Source organism: Equus quagga, unplaced genomic scaffold (genome assembly GCF_021613505.1).
Source record: "Equus quagga isolate Etosha38 unplaced genomic scaffold, UCLA_HA_Equagga_1.0 73442_RagTag, whole genome shotgun sequence".
NCBI lineage: Eukaryota > Metazoa > Chordata > Mammalia > Perissodactyla > Equidae > Equus > Equus quagga.
Genome location: NW_025802777.1, coordinates 11515716 through 11541844, shown reverse-complemented (window position 1 = coordinate 11541844; position 26129 = coordinate 11515716). Strand labels below are relative to the sequence as shown.

Sequence of the window (26129 nt, the reverse complement as noted above, 5' to 3'; positions counted from 1 at the left end):
ATGTCTCAGTCAGCTCAAGCTACTACAACAAAAGACCACAGAGTAGGGGCTTAAATAGCAGACATTTCTCTCAGCTCTGGAGACCGGAAGTCCAAGACCAGGGTGCTGGCTGACTCAGTTCTTGGTGACCGCCCTATTCCAGAAGGCTGCCATCTCCCTATATGCTCACATGACCTCCTCTGTGTGTGTGCCAGGAGAGCTCTGGTCTCTTCCTCTCATTAATCTCATTATGGGGGCCACTGTCATCTAAACCTAATGAACTCCCAAAGGCCCCACCTCCTAAGAACAATCTCATCGGGGGTTAGGGCGTCAATGTATGAATTTTGTCCGGACACAAACATTCAGTCCACGACACTCTGGATGAAGAATTAACTTAAAGTCGTTCTGGAATTGTATTCCAAGGGCATCAGGCCGAAGCAAAAATGAATCTACTCTGAAGGGATTCGGCCTTAACGATGGTATCATGTAATAAATGCCCAGAGATAAAACTTGGTCAAATAAGAACCGAGAATCGACTATTACAAGCACAGAAAGAAGCAGAATCAGGTTCCCAAGGAGTAATACTGCAATTACCAGATGGAGAATATCAAATGAGTATGCTTTAAATACTAAAGAAAGAAACAAAAAACAAGAGATACTTTCAAAAAAGACTAGGTAAATTAATAGAAATTTTAGAAATGAGAACTGTAACCACTGAGATTAAACAGCCAACAGATAAGAATAAAAGTTGAAGAAAGAATAGAAAACCAGAAGCTCTACCTGAAGATATTACTTCACAATAGCAAGGCAATCTTCAAATGCTGAAGTTATCAATATAGAATTGTATTTCCGTCTAAAATATTATTCAAGAAGAATGTTATAAAAATATCTGAGAAACAAAGAGCGAGAAAGTTTACCATAAACAGAACCTCACTAAAAAATTCTCTAAAGGATGTACTTTGGGTGGGGAAATACACACACACACACACACACACACACACACACACACACACAATCTGGCATAAGGAGCCAATAAACACACAGGTTAAGTCTTCGTGTATAACACAATACCCCACATAGCCCCCAGAAATGGCATTTGAGAGTTACAAAAATACAAGATGCAGGGCCGGCCCCATGGCCAAGTGGTTAAGTTCACACACTCTGCTTCAGCAGCCCGGGGCTCGCCAGTTTGGGACCTGAGCATGGACCTACACACCGGTCACCAAGCCATCCTGTGGCAGCATCCCACAGAGTAACTAGAATGATTTACAACTAGGCTATACAACTATGTACTGGGGTTTGGGGGGGGGGGGGGGGGGAAAAAAAAGGGAAAAATGGGAACAAAAATTTAGCAGGGGAAAATTTCCCCCACAAAAAAAAAAAAAAAAAATACAAGATGCAACTAAAAGAATGGTAGGAGTGATTACATTTAAATCATTTCACAGTCCTTCTGTGCTTCAAGAGGGAAATAAAAAGACTAACTTTGGCCTCCATGATGTTAAGAATCATGTTAAAATTTTAGGAGCAACCACTAAAAGAATAGAATTAGATTCTGTAAGTTGAAAGGGGAAAGTGGAATTGAATTGAGAAATTCAAACCAAAAGAGGGGAAGAAAGAGAAGGAAAAACAAGCAAGAAAAAGACAGCAAAATAGATGATAGAAACGACTGAAAACATATGGATCTTCTAAACAAATGTAGGCTAAACTTAATACTTAAACTCCATATTTAGTTACGAAAAACCATGTCAAATGAGGCCCCTCCTACAAGCTAGAGGCAAGAAATACACCTAAACATAAAGACATAGAAGATTAAAAATAAAATGATGAAAATATATATGAGACAAATGTAAAGAATGCTCTACAAATGTCACAAAATAGATTTAGCCAGGATAGACACTGTCAGGATAGATACAAAATAGTCAGGATATAGAAGATGTGAACATCAATCATTATTGAGCTTGATCCATGAATGTATTTCAAACCTTTTTCCCAAGGATTTGTGAATGCATGTTTTTCCCAAGGATTAGCAACTTATACAAACAGGCCACGTATGAAGCCACAATATTAAGTCTCAACAAATACTAAAGGATGTGTATTCAGACAGACCACACCAGCAGCATTTTTTTGGGAACTGAATTTGTTATGAGAGAGCCAAAGGTCAACAAAACCGAAGACAGTTTTAGAGAAGAAAAACAAGATCGGGTACTTTCCCTACCAGATATCAAAACGTATTATAAAGCTGCAGTAATGTCAAGCAGTGCAGAATTAGCGAGGAGACGAGCTAACAGAAGAGAGAGCCCAGTAACAGAAGAGACAGCCCAGAAACAGCCCCACCCACATGTGGAATCGTGATGGACAGCAGATGTGTCATTGTGGACCCGGGGGAAAGGCATGGAATATTTGATAAATGTTTCTAGGACAGGAGTTTATCCACATGGACAAATATAAAGTTGGACCCTAATTGATACCATTCACAAAAATGAGTAGCAGGGAGGTATAAACCAGAACGTGAGTAGCCCAAATTATAAATCCTTTAGAAGAAAATACAGAAGACAATGTTTGTTACCTCGGGGAAAGAAGGCTTTCTTGGACAAGATATAGAAGCACAAACCATGTGAGATAGGAAATAAGATTCCATTAACCTTAAAACTTTTCTTGGTCCAAAGGCACTATAAATGCAATAAGGTATATTATAGATCGAGAAAACGTGTGTATATGTGTATCTTCAACACATATAACTGGCAAACATATTAATATGTAGAATATAAAAAACTATAAGTGATAACTGTAGGTATATCTGATTCTGAAGTGTATACTCTTCTACACTCCATCATGCCATGCCTCTGCCCTTAGCTGAAGACAGAAATTAATAAAATAAGATATAAAGAGAAAGGGCAAAGCAGCTTGTGGCAGACAGTTTACAAAGATGACAGTGATGATTCCCCCCATCCCTCTAAGCACGGATCTTTCTTTCTGCTTCCCCACCTGATGAATTTGAGCTGGCCTTGTGATTCGCTTTGGCCCACAGAATGTGATGGAAGTGGGGCTATATGAATTCTGAGGTAAGGCCTCAAATGGCCTTGCGGTTTCTGGTCTGGCCCCCCAGGAACCATGTGCCCACCATACAAAGAAACCCCAAGCTAGCCTCTGGGACCCAGCCAACCAGTCACCAAACACATGACTGAGGCCAGCCTAAGCCAGCCCAGTCAAGCCCAGATGACAGCCACATGAGTGACTCCAGGCCAGGACAGCAGAATAACCACCCAGCGGTGCCAAGCCCAAATTGTTGAGCATAGAAAAGTGAGCAAATTAAATGGTTGCTGTTGAGTTGGTTTTTACACAGCAATCAATAATCACTAAATGGTTGGGGGAATTTGGTAATCAAAGGAAGTCAGAGAGGCAGGAATTGACAGTGGTGCACTTCAAGAAAGCTGAAGAGAGACAGCAGCCCAGCAGGAACAGGGAATTCAAAATGAAGTCAGGTTCTGGCTCCCATATGGCAAGGCCTTCTCTGAACACCTCCCAGCTGAAAAGGCTTATCTATAACAACACTAGTGAGTTTTTTGGGAAAGCCCATACAAACAGTTTTGCAACTTCCTACTCTAGCTTCTCCTTCACCGTATATAAGAGACTTTCCTCTAACAACAGACAGTGAAAGAATTATCTTCATTGTCCTGGAGGTAGCTGCCCATATTGACCAACTAGTTCACATGCAAACAGATGGCTCAAGAAAGCCAAGTCAAGGCTGAGAGGTAGCTGAAGGGGTCAGAGAAGGGATCTCACTTCCTCTCTCCCCAGCATTTAGCCCACCGCCTGGCCCAGGGGAGGTGCCCAGGAACTATTTGGCAGCACAGAGAGGGAGCAGGGCCAAATCTAAAGAGACAAAGGATGAACAGAGGTGTACATGGAATATTACTCAGCCCCAAAAAAGGAAATCCTGCCATATGCAACAACATGGATGGACCTTGAGGGCATTATGCTAAGTGAGATGAGCCAGACACAGAAAGACAAATACAGTATGATCTCACTTATATGTGGAATCTAAAACAAACCAACACCCTGAACTCATACATACAGAAAACAGATTGGTGGTTGCCAGAGGTGGGGAGTTGAAAAGGCTGAAGGGGTCCAAAGGTACAAACTTCCAGTTATAAAATAAGTCAGTCTTAGGTATGTAATGTTCAGCATGGTGACTGTAGTTAATAATACTGTATTATATATTTAAAAGTTGCTAAGAAAATAAATCTTAAAAGTTCTCACCACAAGAAAAAAAATGTTGTAATTAGGTGTGATGATGGATGTTAACTTGATCTACTGTGTTGATCATTTCATGATATATACAAATATCAAATCATTATGTTGTACAGCTGAAATGAACATACTGTTATATGTCAATTATACCTCAACTTTGAAAAAAGGATGAATCGGGGGCTGGGCAGCCCCAGAGAATGAGGAAGCACAGAGCAGGGCTGAGGCCCCAGCCAGACAGGACCTCAAGGCCATCTCGAAAGCAGCTATAAATAACTTTCGTTGTTGTGAACAGGCGTGACCATTTCTTTGCTTCTTAAAATTATTTTCACATCATAATGACGCTTTTGTGACTGAGAAAACCTTTGCAGGCAGCAAGCCCCACTCACTGTTAGCAAGATACACAATGAAGAGATTAGGAGCAACACAAACACACAAATGTAAGCTCACATTTGGATTTATCTTTGATTTACTTAGATTGGATACATTCACTCCGGCTCCATTCAAGCCCATTTGGGATTCAAATTTAAAGGAGGAAGAAAAAAATGCTTGCCTTATGAGCTATATTCACAATGTATGTTAAACAAGCAGATTCGCCAATTCAAACATTTCCAAAGGAACCAATTATAACACTGACTTTTTGTTTAAGGCCCTCATTAATACCTGAGTTTCAATTCTGCAAGAAAAAAATGATTGAGGGGAAGGGAGTAATAAAATGTTAGATATTTAGACAGAATTCAATTCTGATTTTATTTTGCTTTTCAGACATCTTATTGTCACAGGAGTACAAGAATGCCATAGAAACACTCATAATATATAAGATCAAAATAAAGACTCCCCCTTCCTCCACTTAGAAAGCTAAAAACCAAAACAATTTAGCACACAAAAGAAAGACTGGAGAGAGCTTAAAATACACTACAAAAAAAAAAGGAAGAACACTACAACTTTAACTTCGTAGACAAAAACTTCCTTGTAGCCAAATTTCATGAAATCTCAGTGTCTGTTTCCTATAGAGAGAAATTTTTTTCTTTAAAGATTTTATTTTTTCCTTTTTCTCCCCAAAGCCCCTTGGTATATAGTTGTATATTTTTTAGTTGTGGGTCCTTCTAGTTGTGGCATGTGGGACACCGCCTCAGCATGGCCTGATGAGCAGTGGCATGTCTGCGCCCAGGATCCTAACCGGCGAAGCCCTGGGCCACCGAAGTAGAGCGCGCGAACTTAACCACTCGGCCACAGGGCCGGCCCCCGGAGAAATCTTTAAATGTATAAAAACTGTAGACATAGGCTTTACTGATCCTGTCATGGTAAAGTCAAATAATATGAGGTACATTAATGTTCTTTAAAAATATAAAAAGGGAGGCTCAATCTCTGAAACATTTGTTTTCATACACGGGAATTGACAGGTGTCATTAATCAAATCCAGCTGGAAACCAAGACAAGGCCTTGGGCTCCCCCCAGCAGGGCACGGGGAAGCAGGCCATGTGCTGTGTGACAGTAACGTTGCATACAGTTTACAAAACGCACATGGCTCCGAATTTTATCGACAAACAAACAGAAGACCATGTGTTGCTGGTATCCATGAGCCTTCGAGAATGTGAAGGACCGGACCAGATTTGTTTGTAGGAAGAGAAATCTGTGCCGTTCCTCTCCCTCTGCTCCCCCTCCCTGCCGGCCTGATTGTCCTCTGTTTTCAGAATCGAGATATCTCCAGACAATCTGCACGGAACATCTGCCCAAAATAGCCCCTTGCACCTCACGGGCACCGCAGGGAAGCACGCCCTGCCCCGCAAATCAAACAGCTGTCCGTGCTGGGCGCTCAGCGACTCCGCTCTGACCAGGTGCCTTCGGTTCATGGCTATCACAGAAGCCTTTCCTGTTACAACAAACACGGCTTAATCTACTTCCTGCAGGAGCGACGTCTGCACTGGCTTCAAGCTGCAGTCTTCCACGTAGCATCAGACAGATGTGCCTGAGGTATTTCAAGGGGGCTGACTCTCCAAACACAATGTTGGCCCTAAGGGACTTGAACATGTACGGGCCGGTGTTCGCCGCGGATGCTCAGCTCTCCCCAGCCCAACTCCTGGCAGAGCCATTTTTCAAACAAGAAGCAACTCAGTTCGCTGAGCTCTGGCACCTTCTTTGAGGGAAGATAAAGCAGAGCTGCATCCACCACAAAAGTCAAATGAATGTGAGCTTTGATAGCAGAACTTAAATGAAAGACCAACAGACATTTTGAAGCCTCGGAAAGACACCACTGACGCCCCTCGAAGGACGATTCTTGAAACTTGCATAAAATGGGGGGTTTTACGTAGTTACTGATTGAAGTATCTTGTTTTAAGGGTTGATTTTAGCGAACAGAACAATTTTACTCAGATTTGGGGGAAAAAACCCAACATTCAGAATAAGCACTTACTTGTTCCTCACTTTTCCCTTGTCTCAAAATATGCCAGAAAAGGGCATTTATGTGGGAATTCTCTCAATAAATGTTTCATAAAACTTTTTTAAAAAGTTATTTCAGATCTAGATTTGCTTTCCTATATTGACGTTCATTCTAACGTTTCTCTAACTGGGTGATGTCGGCACACCTTCTAATAAGCCAGGCCAGTGGTTCTCTGGGGACATCTGACAATGTCTCAAGATAGTTTTGATTGGCACAACTTGGGGAGGAAGCTACTACTAGCTTATAATGGTTTGTAGGAATACTGCTAACATGAGCGCAGAGGACAGCCCCTCACAACAAAGAATTACCCGGCCCAAAATGTTAGTAGCGCCAGATGAGATCAGTATTCAAAATAAATCACACAGGACATTAGAGAGGCTTTTTGGAAACCTCACACAGACACAGTTTTGCAACTTCCTACTCCAGCTTCCCCTTCACTTCAAGGTCCTTTCTACAATAAAAGCCACTGCAGGGACTATCTTTTTGTCTGGACATCCTTCCCCCATTTTCTCACCCTTATGCACCTAAACACATGTTGAAAAAAAAGATGAAAGGAGCTCCAGTAAGATTTCAGCAAGGACTCGTGGATGGCAAATGACCAGGAATGGGAAACTGAGTCTTAGAGAGAACACATAGGCTGGAATCTCGTTATCCAGTCCCTGGCTTTCCAAGCCAACATGGCAACCCATTGGCAGTGCCTCCCTCTTGTACGGAGGAATAGGAAGACAGAGAACATGTTCCAGATCACCTGACAGATTTGCCTTATAAAAATCTCAGTGAAGCAGACCACAGAATGTTATCAACAAACCCCTCTATAGGTGGTTGGCACGTGACCAAGACATTCCAATCACCCTATCATTCCACCAAGACGAAAAAACAGGATCAATGACCAAGGACAGCTGGAGACCTAAGGCAGTGGATCCCAATCCTAATTGCACGTTAGAATCACCCTAGAAGTTAAGCGCCCACCACAACAAATGCACAGCCAGCCCGCATAGACCCAGAGAATCACGACCTCTGGGAGGGGGCCAGAGGTCTCAGCCCTCTAGGCTGCAGAACTCACTTCTTTCCACCTGAGAAAGGAAAATACTTTAAACTTAGTATTCAGACAATCCCCCTGTTGTGGACTGAGGTGCAGTAGAGGGCAGTGAGGAGATCAAAAATGAGCAGCCTCTGCTTACAAGCCAGAAAACCTTCACGACCCCATAAGAGATCACGCCACGGAGATGTACCATTTATTGCACATTTCCCACGTCCTACTCTAGACACTTTACTTTTATAACTCAATTAATCCTCATACTTTTATAACTCAATTAATCCTCACAACCACCCAATGAGATAGTAGTGTGGTAGCATCCCCATGTTATGCATGAGGACACTGAGGTGCAGAGAGATCGAGCAGGACTTGTTCAAAGTCATGAAGCTAATAAACATAGAAATGGGACTTGGTCCCAAGAAACCTGGTTCCAGAGCCTACTCTTAGCCACTAAGCTGTGATGTTTCTACATAGAGGAAAAAACCTCTAATGAGAAAGAGGTTCAGAAATAATCCAGCCCTGAAAGCTAATCACATTATTTCAATCAGGGTTCTCGAGGCAGGTGCAGGACAAGCCTGCATCCCAGGGCTTGTGAGATGGGGCAAGTCACAGCACCAGCTTCCCATAGACGGGCACCAGCCAGGGCTCACATGGACCCCACGGCCCCTGAGACAGAGCAAGACCTTCCATCAAGGTTGCCTAATATCCACTATGACCACCCCAAGATGGTCCCCAGAGTAAACCTCAAACCTGCCACTCAGGATGCTTCTTATTTTTAGTTACTTCTAAATTTAGACGAAGGCTATAGTCCAACCTGCCCATTGTACCAATTTTCTCAGTTGTTTTCTTTTCTATTTTAACAGCAGCTGTCTGTGAATACTGCTTTATCTCTGCCGCATCATGGAGCAATCTTTCAGGTCATTCTATCCTGTTTACTTGGCTGTCCTTTTATCTTCCACTGTTAAATGGGGAGTAGGAAGTGGTCGCAATCAGAAGGCAGACAGGCTGAGACTCAGGCAGGGGGCCTGAGTGCCCGCTCCCCTCCAGCCAGTCCAATTGGGCTGCCACTACCCAGAGCACTTGAGAATTCTTCTGGAATTTATTCATGTCGAAGCCAATTAGAAAACTTACAAGAAAAACCCACACTCTGACTTTACTTTCATACTTTATTCTTGAACCAGTTTGATGACCTAACTTGGCCGAGCAGACTTTGTTCTGAAGGATTTTGATCAGTGCAAAATACTAAAAGATGAAGCAATGAAATAACAAAGAACTACACTAAAATGAAAGTGTGAGAACAGAATCATGTCACAGTCATCATTATAACTTTCTAACATCTAGCTCTATGCCTAAAACACAGTAAATATTTAACAAACATCAGTTCTAAGTTATGATCATTTAATTGGGGAGAAAAACAAAGGAATAAATAAATCTTCTAAGGATGATTCCAAAATGGAAGGTTTTTTTTTTTTTTTTTTTTTTTGGTGAGGAAGATTGGCTATGAGCTAACATCTGTTGCCAATCTTCCTCTTTTTTTCCTCCCCAAAGTCCCAGTACTTTGTATATAGTTGTATATCCTAGCTGTAAGTCCTTCTAGTTGTTCTATGTGGGGTACCACCAGAGCATGGCTTGATGGTGTGTAGGCCTGTGCCCAGGATCCCAACCAGTGAACCCCGGGCCGCTGAAGCAGAGCGTGCAAACCTAACCACTACATCACTGGGCCAGCCCCCAAAATGGAAGTTTTAATGTGCTTTAAACAACAGCTGGTTCAGTGGATTTAGCACTCGGCTTCGAAGATGATCGGTCTGAACCAGACAACTCGTGGTAGGATGTAAAGGTCAGTTGTTAAGTTTAAAAGCCCATCATATAAAAGAGGAGACAGCAACTGCATATACAGAATATACTCAAATTTTTCTAAAACAGATATCTGTATAAGAATACATTTTTTAATTAAAAAACTTTTAATAAAACTTTGCAAAGGTGTACACACACACGATTTTTTTTTTTTTTAAAGAAGAAAGAAATACACCAAAACACTGACTACTTTAGAGGAACAAATTGTGAGCAAGTTCAGTCATACCTTACATCAGGGGTCAGCAAACTTTATCTGAAAAGGGCCAGAGAGCAATATTTTCAGCTCTGCGGACCATGAGTCGCTGTCACAACTACTCAATTCTGTCATTGCAATGGGAAAGCAGCCAAGACAAGACATAAATGAATGCGCCTGACTGTATCCTGATGAAAATTTATTTACAAAAACAGGCTGCAGGCTGGACTTAGCTGGTCGGTCATTGTTTGCCAAGCACTCCTTTAAATCCATAGCCCACAGGAAGGGCTCAGACAGAAAAAAATCCAAAGAAAGCTGTGTACTGTTGTTCATAGTATGTTCATCCAGACCTTATAAAAATCATTTAAGTAACCTAATCTAACACAATACATCCCATTCAAAGTCATATTACAGAAACGACTCCGTGAATTGTTTTCTGGGCTCAAGCTCGCCATCTTGTGGTCACATAAATGAACAGCCTTCATGGTCTCCATTCCCTATCATTAAGGTTACTCAGCTCACTGGAGTTAATTTTCTAAAAATTTGATTGGGCTCTGGGCACCGCAATGACATAACGAGTTAAGGAAGTCAACAGTAATAAGTGTGATCGATTTTCTGAAGACTCAACTTGTCAAATTCTTCCAGAGAGCCACTGAACAAAAGAATTCTGCTTGTGATCCATTCTTAGCAAGCCAAGCTTCAGAAGGGAATTTAAAAATTAACAACAGCAGGTGAAGGATGCTCAAAGCACTGACACTCAGATTTTGAAATGGAAGACTATTTTTAATCCAAGTTTTAAAAAGAAAACAAATCCAGGGGTTGGCCCCGTGGCAGAGTGGTTAAGTTTGCATGCTCCACTCTGGTGGCCCAAGGTTTCGCCAGTTTGGATCCTGGGTGTGGACTTGGCACCGTTCATCAAGCCATGCTGAGGTGGTGTCCCACACAGCACAACCAGAAGGACCTACAGCTAGAATATACAACTATGTACTGGGGGGCTTTGGGGAGAAGAAGAAAAAAAAAAAAAGATTGGCAATAGATGTTAGCTCAGGGCCAATCTTTAAAAAAAAGATTTAGAAAATAAATCCAAAACTGCAACTTACTAAATCAACCCAACTCTAGAACCAGGTCATGGAGAAATAAGTGACAGCAGCATGCCATTCATTGGTGTGCTCATTCACAGACTCTAAACAAGAATGGGCGCCTGGGCAGCAAAGAGAAGAAGACATAAGCCCAGTCACAGGAAACAAACTCAGGAGAGAGACACGCAAGTAAGAACAGTATAACACAATCAGGGCCCATGTGGAAGATGTCGTTGCAGGGTCCTGGGGATCCAGGGGAGGGGGCAAACTCTGTGGGGTCCCAAGAAGGCTTCACGTGGTAGGAAGCATTTAAGTTGCTTCTTTTAGGCTGAGCATGAGGTTGCCAGAGCGAGAGGGAGGTGTAAGCAGGAAGAGCAGCAGACGGAGCAGGGCAGCGGGTTCCGCCGATGGGCTCATGTTCAGACTCAAGATCGGAAGAGCCCAAGAGAGAAGCAGACCAAACAAGAGCGCGGAGCTCATTTCCACTCTGGGCATCTCAACTCATGCCCTTCTCTCACACAGAAGGGAAAGAAGGGGTGAGTGGTTTGGGGGTAGTGACATGGAAGGCAGGGGTAGGACTCATAGCCCCAGGATATTATGTGACTCCTGGCCCTTTGGGGTCTCCATTTCTCTATCCATAGTCAAGAGATGGCAGCCTCGACCCATTCGTCTTTCTCCAAAACGACAAACAGCAGCAGCCTGGTGAAGCTTTGCATGTGTGAAGGTGTGACAGGTAGATTTGTAGCAAAACAGTTATTCCCCAAGAATCAAAGTTCCCTGCCGCTTCGAAATCTCAACCGGAAGCTCACACTCAGTCATCTCATTCACACATTTCAGTCCCAGTCCAGACCCAGTCCACGGAAATATGCAAGCCGCATGGTCAACTGACCTGGGCTCAGATACATGCCTAGCACTATGCACGGCCATACCTGGGTTGCTGGTGAGAAAGGCAAGGGGGCTCTCGTTGAGGTCCGCAGGGCCGTCCGCTCGGTGGGGCGGGCTCTCCAGGAGCTCTGCTCCTCCCTCCAGCTCGGGGTAGGTCCTCACCAGGAGGCCCAGGGACGGCTGTGTGAGGAAATCTTTGAGCATAGATGAGTTCAGAGTGCCAGCAGCACGATTATTGATCTCGAGAATCTCATCTCCCGCCTTCAGGCCTGCCAACGCGAGATGGAAAATGTTTAATTTCACACACACACAAAAGAGGCAGAAACATCGAATGAGATGGCAGCACCTTAGAAGTTCTGCTGTAAAGGGCACACTGAGCTCTCTTGTTATTGGCCCCACAGTCCGAGGTATTGCTGCAAAAGGCTGGAGTGCTCAAAAGTGATCATGAGGAGATCACATGGGGCCTCAGTTTCAGAAGGTTCTAGACTCGGACGTTGCAGCATGCCTATCCTGTCCTGAATACACTAACTAAACAAATTTACTCCTTGAAACTATGTGTTCTGAGCATCTGCCAATTTTTCCTTGCAAATGCTAATGCTGGCTATTGTCCTATAATTTTGAGGGGGAAAGGTGGAAATGGTCCCTGATGACTGCAATCAGTATGTTTTGTACATGCTTATGCTGCAGTGTCCCTGTGTGGCACAGCCAGCTAATGTCTATCGATCATTTCTATGAAACCAAAATGCAATGAGTTTCCACTGGCTGAGAGGACAGAAGGTTGTCTTTTTCCAAACACATTTAGAGATGACAGTTTACAAATACAATCATTTCTTGTGCTTTTTTAACTACATCAGGACCTTGAGGTGAATATCTTCTGGAAGGTCCCCAAACGTTCTGTTACTTTTGCAAAGCATGCTGGGGGGCATGGCAAAGTTTGGGACCCAAAGGAGCAGCTGAGAACAAGCCCAACCTAGCAGAACAAGAAGTTGTGATTGACCCCAGGGCAGTTCAACTCAGTGTTAAAAGAACATTCCAGGAGTTTGAGAAAGGGAGAGGATGGGAAAGAATATGAAAGGAAATAAAGTATCATTCCAGTTAAGAAGGGGAAAGGAATCCAATTCCTATTTTGTAGACTAGTGTGGAAAAACAAACTTGAAAAACGAGGTGAGTGAAGGGCGAAGACAGACGACGAACTGCAGAAATGAGAAGCCGCTCAGCGCCTCGGACATCCACAGAGCCCACCTCTGATTCCGCAGAAAAATAATCTACAGAGACATTCCCACTTCCCAGCTTCAGCAAGTCACACCCGTTGGCCATCCTTACTCGGGTTTCCAAAATACTTGAAATCCATTTTCTATCATAAAATACTCCAAGAAATATGGGTGGGAAGGCGACAGAAGAGAAATAAGAATGTGTTTCTCCATTTCAGAGGTGAAATTCTGGGAAGCGAAACATTCCATTTTTAGATGAAAGATTTTGGCATCGTAGCATTTGAATGGAACATACAAAATTTCTACATGTGAAAAGCAACTTTTTTTTAAAAAGTCTTGCCTTAGAGACAACCCTTTGGATTAGCTATTAGAGGAGGTATATAAACAGAAACAGAAGAAAAGACTTAAAAACTAAAAATATCTATGAGTTGTTATTTTTTAAGAAGTTCCAGGTTTACTATGACTGGTGGAGCAGGAGTGTGTAGTGGACTCAATGTGGCCCCCAGAAAGATACATCTACATCCCAGAACCTGTGACTGTCACCTTATTTAGAAACAGGATCTTCCCAGTCATAATTAAGGATCTTGACATAATTTCATGCTGGATTATCTAATGGGTCCTAAACCTATTGACAAATGCCCTTGTAAGAGACACAAAAGAGACCCAGAAGGAAGAGGAGAAGGCCACATGAAGATGGAGGCAGAGGTTGGGGTGATGCTGTCACAAGCCATGGAACCCCTGGAGCCACCACGAACTGGAGGAGCAAGAAAGGATTCTCCCCAGAGCCTTCAAAAGGAGTGTGGCCCTGCTGACATGTTGGTTTTGGACTTCTGGCCTCCATAACTGTGAGAAAATAAGTTTATGTTGGTTTAAGGCACCAAGGTGGTGGCAATTTCTTATGGCAACCATAGGGAACTAAAACAGAGGGCCGCCTGAGTGAGTTATTCTCAGTATTCATAAGTGAGAGGAGGTGGCCAGCAGTGGTGAGCAATGGAGTACAGAACCAGAGGTTCTGTCACAATTCCCCCAAGTAACAGATCTGTGACAGTGGGCATGCTATTGAATCTCTCCCAGACTCGGCTTCCTCATATGTAAGAGGGATAATGGATTAAAGGAGATTAAATGAAATAATCCATGTAAAAGTCTCTTCACAGCTCTTGACATGTTGAAGACGTTCAATAGACATTAGCTCTCATTATTAATAGTAGGTGGAAGAAAGAGAAAAACTTTTCTTTCTAACAGAAACCACAGCCTGCTTAGAAATAACCCTCAAGTGCCCAGAGTAAATGTTGTGAAGTATCCAAACTGTCCAGAGACACATGGCACATGGCTGTCTCCACTGGGCTCTGTCCTGTGTAGCCATCAGAAAAACACGCAAACGACAGCAAAGAAGATGCCAGATTCCAAGCTCAGACGACTCCAAGAGCAGAATGACGGGCCAAAACAAATATGCCCAAGTTGGACAGAGACAAGTGTAAAATAAGACACTTTGATTCAAAAAGTCAATTCTACAAGTACAGCCAACGAGAGATCCAAGTGAGGGCAGGGGGCGGGAGAGAGGAGGAAGATGGGGCTTCACCCTCAGCCCGGGGCGGGAGGGAGCAGGAAGATGGGGCTTCACCATCAGCCCATTACAGGCAGAAAGCCCAAGATGACTACCAAAAACAAATCAACGAAACCAAGAGTAGGCTGAACTAATACACACAGAATCTTCAGATCTAATCAGGGTGCTTTCCACCAGACGTCCCCCGGCTGTACCACACTGTGATCATTTTAAAAGGAACGCTGGTATGTGAACTGTGTCCAGAGGGCAATGGCCAGTTGCATTCTACACTCTAATGAATTGTTGAAGGATCTGGAAGGGGTGAATGTGGAAAAGACCAGACTTAGCAGTTATGACATGATGGATATCACAGGCTGGCTAGAAAGAAGGAGGCAAAACAGTGAGTGGAAACTGAAGGAGAAGGATGTTTTATAATCAGAGATGTCCGCAGTGAGCTCGCCATTATCCGGAGGGCTTCACATAGAGCCTGCATTCAACCTAAAATACTCCAAATATCTTTCCTGACACTGCCCTCTACAGGCCAGGTAGTGGGATCATGTTTGCGGCCCAGGCCAACAAATGGACATCACCGTTGCATCTGTAAAGAACAGTGCTATATGGGACAAGGAGGTTGGAGCAGACGGCCGTTTGTTTTTACCTAACACCAGGGTTCTTGGATTCAAAGAACTAAAACAGGATGTGACTGAAACCAGGGCAGCATATTTCCCCACCCCCATACCACGCCAACCAGCACTCACTGTGCTGAAAGAGATAAAAATCAGTCTTCCGCTTTGAAGGGGAATAAACCCTGTCACCTCTGCTCCTAGCTGAGATGCAGCTTAGCGAATGCACCAAACTCTGGCCTCCAGGCTGCCTTTGGCCTAGAAAGCACAGAAGGAAAATGAAAGAAAATCCTCCTCCATTTAGCACTGGGTAAATTATTTTGACTTGGTTTCCCATTTGTCACAACTTTGCCATTTCGGTGCATAGCCAAGTCTGTGGGTTGCACTTCACCAGGGCGTACAGCACAGGGCAAGGCAACCTGCACAGGGCACCTTGCAAGAACTAAGAACACCCAGAACTATGCTCTAGCAAAACATGGAAGGAGGTGGAAAAGGCAGGCATTCCACTCCACCATTTTCCCAACTGCTCCATTCAGGAGATATCTAAATGAACATGACTTCCAAGCACAACTGATCCAGGCAGGTCGGCCTTTTACACTCAACAGGTATTATTTTGCCACTGCCTGGATTTAGTGAATTTTAGTTTCACTAAAAATTCCACAGCAAGAAGAATGAAATAAAGATGCATTTTAAGCCCTATCTACCTGCCCCATTTGTTTATGGTAAGTATGGTGGGTTGAGGAGCGTCCCCCCAAAATTCATGTCCACTCAGAAAATCAGAAGGTGACCTTATTTGGAAACAGGGTCTTGGCAGATGTAAATAAGATGAAGTCATACTGGAATTAAGATGAAGTCATCCTGGCCCACTCTAATCCAGTATGACTTCTTATAGAAGGCCATGTAAAGTCACTGTCACAGAGAGACACAGAGGAAAGAAGGCCATGTGATGACAGAAGCAGAAGTTGGAGTGATACAGCTACAAGCCAAGGAATGCCAAGGAGAGCCAGTAGCCACCAGAAGCTAGGAAGAGGCACGGAACAGATTCTTCCCTCAGTGGCTCCAGAAGGAAACAACCTTGCCAATACCTTGATTTTGAACTTTTGGCCTCCTGAACTGTAAGAGAATAAGTTTCTGTTGTTTTTAATCACTCAGTTTGTGATCAATCGGTACCGTAGCCCAAGGAAATTAAGACAGGAAGCAAAAAAATCTAGATTGAAAAGATTGGCAGAGTAGAAAGAGGATGGAGGGTTGGGGTTTCATACGTAGCCTAGACTGCACTATGAGCCCATGTAGGGCTGCAGACAGCATGTAATAGAGAAGAGCTCTCTAAAGGGGACAGGATGGCTAGATCCTAAACCCCTAGGACCTCAACGTCTAGAAAGATTCCTCCATGGTTGGGAGCAACATAACATCTACTGTCAAGGAGCTTTGCAGACTCAGGGGATGGCTAACATCAGCTTTGACCAATGTAGACCAAAACACAGAAGGGTCCTCCCAAATGTTCTGCTCCAGGAAGACCCCTAGGACCTCCATACCATCCTAGATGGTGGGAAAGGACAACCAACTATGATTTGAATGGAATATCCCAACAGCCCCATGGAAATGGGCTCAGAATCAGCTTTAAAATCCAAGAATGTAACATTTCCTGCACATCTGAGTTTATGCAATAATATCCATACTCCCTGAAAGGTTTTCACAATATTCGAATAATATATACAGATGAACCTTTTGGACATATCTTTCTCATCCACCAACTGCAGAAACCCACAAGGGAACTTTAAAGAGACAGACAGACAGACAAGATACTCAATGACTTACCTTTCTTGGAAGCTAAACCAGTTTCCTTTACACTGTTCACATAGAGCCTTCGAACACCATCTTCTTCCACGGAAGAAAGTGAAAACCCTACGAAACACGAAGACAGAATGGTAAGGCTCACACCATCTGAGTGTTTAGGAAACAACAGGAAGTACCTGCTGTGAGCTAGGTATGTTCAATGTTTTGGTTTATAATTTGGAGCAATTGTTTTCCCTTATTCACATTGTTTTACAAAGCAGAAAACATATTTTTAGATCCCTCTAAAAGAAGTCAGTACTTGTAAAAATTGATATTACCAAGTACATCCATCTTCATACTACCTCACTATCAGCTCAAATGGAAGAAAATTATTTTATTTTGTCTTGCTTGCTAGTAAATGCCATAGCTTTGCCCTTTCACAGAATGATTAGTTCATCTCACGTGGGGCCCCTTGACTTTTTTTTAGCAAATCTATGTCCCAGATATGCTACCACTGGGTGTCCTCATCCGTATGTACTGCTCTATGGACACTGCTTTAATTTAATAATATTTTGCAAACCAGGATAAGTAGCAACTCACTTTATAAATCCCATTTCATACTGAAACTGACAGATTTCACATTCTACTAGTGTCTGATCACAAGATTATCTTATACTTATCCAGGCTGCCAGAGCTCAAAGCCCATTAGGTAATGGATCTTGAGCTTTGCTACATCCTTCAGAAAAAAAGGCAGAACAAGGGCCCGAGGTTCTAAGATGTCTGGGGACCTTGGGTGCTTCCAATCCTAGGGCTACAAGCCCTGGTCACCTCTGTTGCTAGACTGTCTCGTATAGAACTCTTTTCTGATCAATCAGTGGAATGTCCACAGCCAACATCCACTTTCCCCGAGGACAAAATACTTTCGCAGACATTCCTAAAAGGACAGTGAGAATGAATGCAATAGTAAAGATCTGATATGATTTCAGCTCTGGGAGAAAAAAAATCCCATAATATGGATACGTGTCTTAAAGCTAAAGGCAGAGGAAAATACCAGTGACTTGGAAAAACAAGCAAGCAAATAGTAACAAAACAGAATCATTAATTACAGGACTGGGGCCCAGGGAGTCATTGAGACTTTTCAGGCCAAGTCATAAAGAGTATGGTTTTTTTTTCAGTTCACAGGACCGGGAAATAGATACCCACACGTAAGCAAAACTGCCAACTGCCATCGCCCACTACGGTACCGTAACTCCTTCAGAAGGAGAACAACCCTGGGCCACGCCCTCAGGACTTTCCTAACTCTTTTATTCTCTTATTTTGAATTCCGTTCTTATAGCAACGTAACTTTCAGATTACATTTCAAGAAGCCTCACTCCAATAAAAATAATTTTATACAGGAACCATTTAAGTGACATTAGCCTTAACACAGGTTTGCTTATCTGCATTTCAGTAGTGAATTTTTGTTTCTTTTCTCTGTTAGAAGAGATACAGAATAAAGGGCTATGTCAAGAGAAACAATGGACTGAATTCAACAAAATACAGGCATTTCCTTTCTAAAATGCTACCCTTCTATAAAGCTCTGAGACCAAACTTTTTTTTTCTATTAAAAATAAAATGATGGGGCTGGCCCAGTGGCATAGCGGTTAAGTTCGCGTGCTCAGCTCCAGCGGCCCAGGGTTCGCAGGTTCGGATCCTGGGTGCCAAGCTACACACTGCTTATCAAGCCATCCTGTCGCAGGCATCCCACATATAAAGTAGAGGAAGATGGGCATGGATGTTAGCTCAGGGCCAATCTTCCTCAGCAAAAAGAGGAGGATTGGTGGCAGATGTTAGCTCAGGGCTAATCTTCCTCAAAAAAATAAATAAATAAGTAAAAATAAAATGAGTACACTGATGGGGGGTGATGTCTGCCCAGGGGAACACCTTGCTTGAATGGAAGATGCCAGAAGAGGTGACTTGTTGAGAGCCTACCGCAAGTCACTGTAAGCCAAAGTCAATGGAGATGGCTAAGGTATTCATTTGCTGCATTCCTTCTTTTCTTGGTCTTCCTTTGTAATAATCAAAAGATAGCAACAGGTCTGGGATGGGGGGGTGGGGACCCACCCAGTTTGAAGACTGCAAGTGACTATGAAATTTGCCCTGGGCAACTGGGCATCAAGCACGGATCTGAGAAACAGATGGGACTTCTCAAGATGGGGAAATCTCCATGACAGCAAAGGACACTGAAGAAAGGATGATGGCAATAGGTCCCTCTCCTTCATTCAAACGGAAGCCAACAATTTATCAATGGAGACAGCCCCTGAGCTCTGCAGTGAGATTCATATTGGAGGACACCCATTTAGGGGGCAGGCAAACAGGAGCTCCTCTCAGCGTTCAGAAACACAGTTCTGCCCACACTCAGCTGTGCAGCATTCACTACTGAGGGTGTCAAGACTCCCAAGAAGCAGCCTCCATTTCAAGATGTCCCTAATTCACACACTGGGGAAAAGTCGGGATCAGAACCAAGCTAAAGAAAATATTAAACATCCTACAGCGGGATTGTTTTGAGGTCAGTGAAGAACACAATGATTTTAACAGTTCATCAGCAAAGTCAGGATTTGTTTTTCTTCTAATAGGACAGCAACAATCTAATTCCCAGCAAACAAATTTAATGCAATCCAAAATGATCGCCAACACAGGGCAGAGGGAGTTATTCAATATAAACCCAAAGAACCCACCCCATCAGAAGGCCTCCAGTTACAAAGACCAGGAGGGACCATGAGTGGCATCTGGAATAACGATCTTGAGAATGAAGGAAGTGACTAAAACTAAGCGAAGAAACCAAGACAAACTCATATGTTGAACAACCAGAAGATTCCTCATACTGAAATTGATGACCAAAAGCAAAAAAACAAACCATGACAACACAATAAAACAACAGAGAAGGACTCAAAATCAGAGTCCAGGATACAGGGAAACTCAGAAAGTGAGAAAAGTACAGACACCTATGATGAAAAGGGGACACGCGACCAAAAATATAACAGCCTAGGAGGTCACCAAAGAAAAAGGAATGTTGGGGTGCTGAAAGGACGCCTTCTTCCACTTCAAGGCAGCCTAGGGGATGGTGCTTAGTCCACCATGTAACTGTGTAAACTAATGTCAACAATATGGCCTGAGAGCTGCGTGAGGGCTGAAAAGGAGGGAGGCGCACGAGAGAGAAATTAAGCAAGTGTTAAATCTTTAAATCATTCAGTCAATTGGATCACTAAGTCCTATTTTCCTCCCTAGAGTGTGCTAAAATAGAAGGCAGCATTTGGTTGGTAGCTTTTGGGGTGTTACTGGGTACTAGCAACTCTTACCTATACTGAACTCTCTATATAGCGGGAAGCCACACCCCGAAGGTGCTAATGTTAGCTACAGATGGGCTGAAGTGAGAATCCTGGTAGCTTTTAAGGTCAGAGGCAACCCGGTCTCTTAGGATAGGGGACTCTTTAATTTCTCGATCAAGATGCTGCTGGAACAGCTGATGCCAACATGAACTGGGCACTGAGAATAAAAGGTTTCGCTGAGGTTATTAGCCGTGCGTAGCAGGCTTTGCAAAGCGAAGTCCAGGAACGGGCACAAACAGTTTGCTACTGACAGAAACCTAAGGACAGAAATCGAGACGAAGCATTGAGAACCCAGCCACTGGATGTTGCCACAACCTCCAAGAATGGGATTTTGTAGTTTACAAAAGCAGTGGTGGTCCATGACAGCCTGGAAATTAAAACAAAACAAAAACCCCCTTTATGTTCCTTTATGTCAGGTAGTTTGAGAAGCACCATTGACAATACTTGCTCTACTACATCTTCAGTGTGGAAATCTCAATGCGTTCTGTGGGCACTTCGGTCACTTCAATAAAAAATAGAGAAAGCAGAGCAGTTTTATGCCCCATTTCTGAGTCCAAAAACCAGTCAATCTCAGAATTCAACTCCAAGAGTTTTGAAATTCAGCCTCTCTTGCTTCTTGCTACAGTTTACCCTTACTCAACAGAAATTCAGTAAACTAAAGAGAAAAGATAACTGTCATGCTGCACCTTACTTTGGAGGACCCAGACATTTACTTCTAGCACTGCCACCAATTACTGGTTTAATTACCGAGGTCACGCTCCTGCTGCATAATAAGCCTTTCATAAACATTTATCCTCTGCCATCAAAAACATCCTCTGGCTGTATGAGGTCTTTAGTTTTAAGGTCAAGAACTAAACAGCGTGAAGGTGTCACGCAAGTGGCCACGGGTTCAAAATCAGGTTCTCTTCATTAGGGCAAAATACTCTCCTGAGCATTCTGAGATGATGCTTGGTGGTCTGTGGGAGAAGCTGCAGAAGCAATCTAACATCCTTCTGAGGATTTTCAAATGCTTCATAACTTAATTCAGAGAGAAACTGCAAATGAGCATATGTGGTAGCCTTGATATCTTCACTAGGTTCTCCAGTTTCCCTCCTTCCAGCACATAGTAGGACTATACTACTCTGTCCCCTGTGGGTAGGTGTGGCCACATGACTTGGTTTGATGAACGAACTGTGAGGGAGCAGGCACCTGGTTCACCACTTTCTCTTTCCCCTCTGCCAAGAGACAGACAATGTCCCGGGCGGCAGCAGCTGCAGCCCTGGGTCCTGGAGTGAGGACAACATGAAGAGAGTCCCAGCCAACCCATAAAGCAAAATCATGTCACTGTTTTGAGTCATTGAGCTTTGGTGACTGTCATTACTTCAGCTAACCTCGCCAGTCCTGACTGATGTCACACAGTGTGGATTTCTCTATGTATTTTACTCAAGCACCAACTCTATTCCTATTCAAGTCATATAGTGCTAAGAAGACTAGTCTTATACATGTGGGAAGGACTATAGATTTGACTATGCCAGAATGTAGACCACCGTGTAGGAAAGCACTAGCAGAGTACGCCGGACTGCTGTTCTTCGAAAGACCTGCTGACAAGTTTGGCCAGGGGCTGGCATCTGGGACCCTAGATTTGGGAGACTTCCCAACACCCTAACATGGCTCATTGGACCTAAAATTTCTATAAAAAATGTGCTTTATGCTGAACACCTGCTTTCCTCTTGGGAGTCTGGAATTTTGGTATATGGTAGGCAGAGGGTGCCTACATGGGCAGCCTTCTAATAAAAACCCTGAGCACCGAGTCTCTAAAGAGCTTCCCTGGTGGACAACACTTCACACGCATTGTTCCAGCTTGTTGCTGGTGGAATTAGCCCATCCTATATGACTGTGAGGGAACTCCTGGAAGCTTGCGCCTGGTTTCCTTGGACTTCGTCCCATGTGCTTTTCCTCTTTATTGATGTTGCTTTGTATAGTTTCGCTGTAATAAATCATAGGCATGAATACAACACATGCTGAGTCCTATGGGTCCTCTGAGTGAATCAGTGAACCTAGGAGTGGTCTTGGGGACCCCCAACACAACACCAAAATAAATTCCTTTAACATTATTTGTGGGAGAAGAGAGAATAATGCATATATTTGGGGGAAATGGGTGTGAAAGGATAATTTCTTCATTACTAGCATACATCATAACATAAAATAATGTATCCCCAATATATCCATTTCCTTTTTATGACAGTAGAACCCCAATGATTAAAGCTAGGAAATTTAAAGTGGAAGTCTTTGTTGTACTCAGGGTAACTATGTCTTTTTTCCCTAGTTTGGCTGCTCTGCACGGCATAGAAGCCAGATGTGCTATCTATTTTAAATAGGCCCCAAAGGCATTTTATCGAATTGTAAATAAGTGCATGTTTACACAGGAATTGCTTTAACTTGAAAAACACCAAAGAGCAAAGAAAAATAAACGTACCATAATTATCACTGGCTGTATCTGACTTCTCAATCTGGATGTTCTGAGTGACTTTTGGACAAATTTCAATTTCTTTGTACAGCTGAAAATTACAAAGAGGAGTCTAATTAGAATTTCATTATAAATAACTTATTAGGAATAGTTGTTCTTTTGCAAATCTATTTTTTTCACAATTGATACTTGAAAGCAAATTCTCATCACATCCCAGTGTTTTCATCGAACTGACCTCATTAAGAGGCAAAGGAGAAACTTGTAATTCATATTCACAAACTTAGCTGCAGTTCCAGTTGCTAAATAATTCCTTAACATCACTCTGTATGTCTTTTCCCACCCTTTATCTATCATAGACCTGAAAAATAACACTAACATAATCAGAAATCTCCATTTACTGGGAAAAAAGTATTAAAATCAGGAAGAGATTATACACAACTTGACATGGGATCCATACAAATAGGAGAAATCTCTGTGGTTCTAGTCTTTTCTGTTCACATATCATTTTTCCCTGAAAAGTTCACAGTAGTATAAATAAGTAGACAAATTATAGCACTGAAATAGACAACAAATTACATAAATAGAGGATATTCTCTTTTAGTCACTGCATTATGACTAAATTAAGCCAGAAAACTTAAGTACATAAATTAATCTACTCTCTTGAAACCCAAGAAAACCTGGAAAAAGAGACAAGAAAAACTCGTAGTTTGTGCATCAGAAATTAATTGCTACTTCATTTTCATATGTCTGGACTATCATCATCATGGACAATAACTTAGCAAAGTTTTACCAGGTGTCCCTGCCCTTTATACTCACTCTGTGAGATAACTGTGATCCCCATTTTACAAATAAAGATAATAAGGCTGGAGATGAAGTACCTTCTTAAGGTCATAAAGCCAGTAGAGTATGGTCTCACTAGCTCCAGGGCTGGAGTTCTCGCCACTACACTACAGCGCCTCCTAGTGGACTTTAGGGGTACCAAAGTGAAGGGAAATCCAAAATTTAAGATGAAAATTCCCCAAACACAAATGTATCACAGGCTCATAAGGAATCTATAAATTGTCATCCAATTTTGAAATGAAACCTATTTTGAGTCAAGGTCAATAACAGGAACTGTCCTTTAGCACTAAAGAGAAGTCTTGGTGGTAATCTACACTTGGCACCATCTCTGACCACCCCGTCATTCATCCAGAAATAATTTTATTTAGGCAAGTAGAAAAGAATGCCAGTTTCTTTCTCTTCACTTTCTTAGGGCAGTTGACAGGTGGCAGAGATGGGTATAATGCTTAGGACTCAGAAGCCTGGAAAACAGGCTGCTCCAACAGAAATCTAACAGGGGTGGGGGCTAGGAACGGTGACCATACAACCCGGATCCTCTCGAACACCCTAATTTAATGGAACTTCCACCAAACGCAATGTCTTAAGGACATTACTTAATGTGGATTTCTGTTTATACTTCAGAAAATTTTTCATACAAATAAATTCTGAAATTAGAAGAAATCAGTTATAACACTAATCTTTAGTTCAGAAATTACAGTCACCAAAATTATAAATACCAAATATAATAAAGTTGACGCTATATTTTGTAACGCCATGGAATGTTCAACAAAATGTTACAAAATGCGTTCACTTCAACTTATTTTGAACCTTAGTTTTTTTACTTTTTAAGATTTCTTCAAGAGCCAAACTCTTCCCCTAGGTGGCAGTGTATCACTGTTTGTTCTAATCATCTCCGGAACGTTCCAAACGCTTTGCCAAAGATCCAGTGGGAATGTAGCTTCATGAATAATCTTCCTTATTCTTTCATACTACTGCCTCCTACTTTTCTTCATAATTGGTGTGAAAGTCTTTGTGTCTTCTGCTAGGCTCAAACGATAACTTAGTATCATACAGACACACTCCTGGGCCACAGTCCATGGGCTGATTTGACTAAAACTGAGTTTAGTACAAAGCTCTACTAAAATATGTAAAATCTCAAGAAGGGTCTGTGCTTTAAAATATATTTTCAAAGCAACCACAATATCTAGAACGATAAATTTTGAAATTTTATACATAAACATCACAGACATTTCCTTTATTTTACTAAATCAATCACAAGTGATGTTGCACATTTTCCTTCTTTTCAAAAAACAGATTAAAAGATCATCAAGTTTCAGGAAATAATTTGATCACCCAGGTCCCAGAGTTACCACAAAGTCACAACCACTTCTAACCACGTCTCTTTTTGGGTGCCGGGGTCCAAGCCACCATCACCCACTGCCTCAACCACCGCTCCCTAGTCTCCTACTTGCTCTCCCAGCTCCTTCTCTTATGTCCTAAGGTCCCCCGGCCACACATCAGCCACAGCAAACCTAGTAAACAAAGTCAAATAATGCCCTTCCTCTCCTGAGAGGTCCCTTCTCACCTAGGCCCTGCACGGCCTGTCCTGCTCCTCTCCTCCGTCATCTCCTGCATCCCCATCACACCCCCAGCCTGCTGGCTTACCCTGACCACTCATCCTCCCCACACACAAGTGAGCCACCTCCGCCACCGCTACCCTCCCCCGCCAGGGTCTTCCGCAGCTTTGTTCCCTCGGCCTTGAACACTTTCCTCCAAAATTCCTCTATGACTCTCTCACTTCGCTCAGCTCCCAGTCAAACGTCACATCTAAAGGAGCAGCACGACCTGCTTCTGGATGCCCCATCTCCATCCATTTGCCTTAATGTCTTCTTCCCAAGCTCTGAACATCCCCTAAAATATTAAACATTTACATGATTTTATAAAAAACATTTTTCGCATGTTTTTATATCTGTCTCCATAAACTCGAATGCAGTTTCCACAAAGAGCAGAGATTTTTTGTGTGTGTATCTCAGTGCCTAGAACAGCTGGAATGGTGCCAGGTACACAACACATGCTAAATAAATATTTGCTGGATGAATGAATAAATCCATCGATCAGTGTTTCTGCAAACTCTTTATTCCCACCTGTCACATTAAGAAAAACACATTTAATACGGGTGTTTGAAGACAAATCAGTGCCTCCATATCCATTATCATCCCATGGATTGGATCCGAGGACCAACTACCCACAGAAAAGTAGTCAAATACGTATCACTTATATTAAAATGTAACCAGCAAAGTAGCTACGTAGATAACTAACTATTCATGGTCATTCATAGGCAAGAGAATCCTCTGCCCCAAGAAATAAACATACTAGACATCCCCAAAAAGATCTTTAAAATATAGTACACAATTTTAGTAACTATCAACCTTACTACTAAAGAATATTTGACTAAACAATGGCAGTGGACACATATTTTGGGACAGCCATCGATGAATGAGTCATTTTTGAGGACACAACCTCAAACATCTGTGAGCTTCGCCAGTCCATCAAAAATAGCATGGAGGTGGGCTGTGGAACCCAATTAACCATGTGTGGTCTGACACCTCTTCAGCAAAGGACAACAGAT

The 26129-nt window shown here is 42.6% G+C and overlaps 1 protein-coding gene across 5 annotated transcripts in view; it reads right to left on the bottom strand.

The window, feature by feature from the left end:
* LOC124234372 (rho guanine nucleotide exchange factor TIAM1) overlaps positions 1-26129 on the bottom strand; it is a 277654-nt gene that overhangs the window by 45536 nt on the left and 205989 nt on the right. For all 5 annotated transcript variants that reach the window (XM_046651731.1, XM_046651729.1, XM_046651733.1 and 2 more), the window contains 3 exons: positions 22691-22772; positions 16910-16996; positions 11759-11983 (listed from right to left, as the gene is read on the bottom strand). In XM_046651731.1, coding sequence (XP_046507687.1) covers positions 11759-11983; positions 16910-16996; positions 22691-22772 — 394 coding nt within the window. The remainder of the gene's footprint in view (positions 1-11758; positions 11984-16909; positions 16997-22690; positions 22773-26129) is intronic.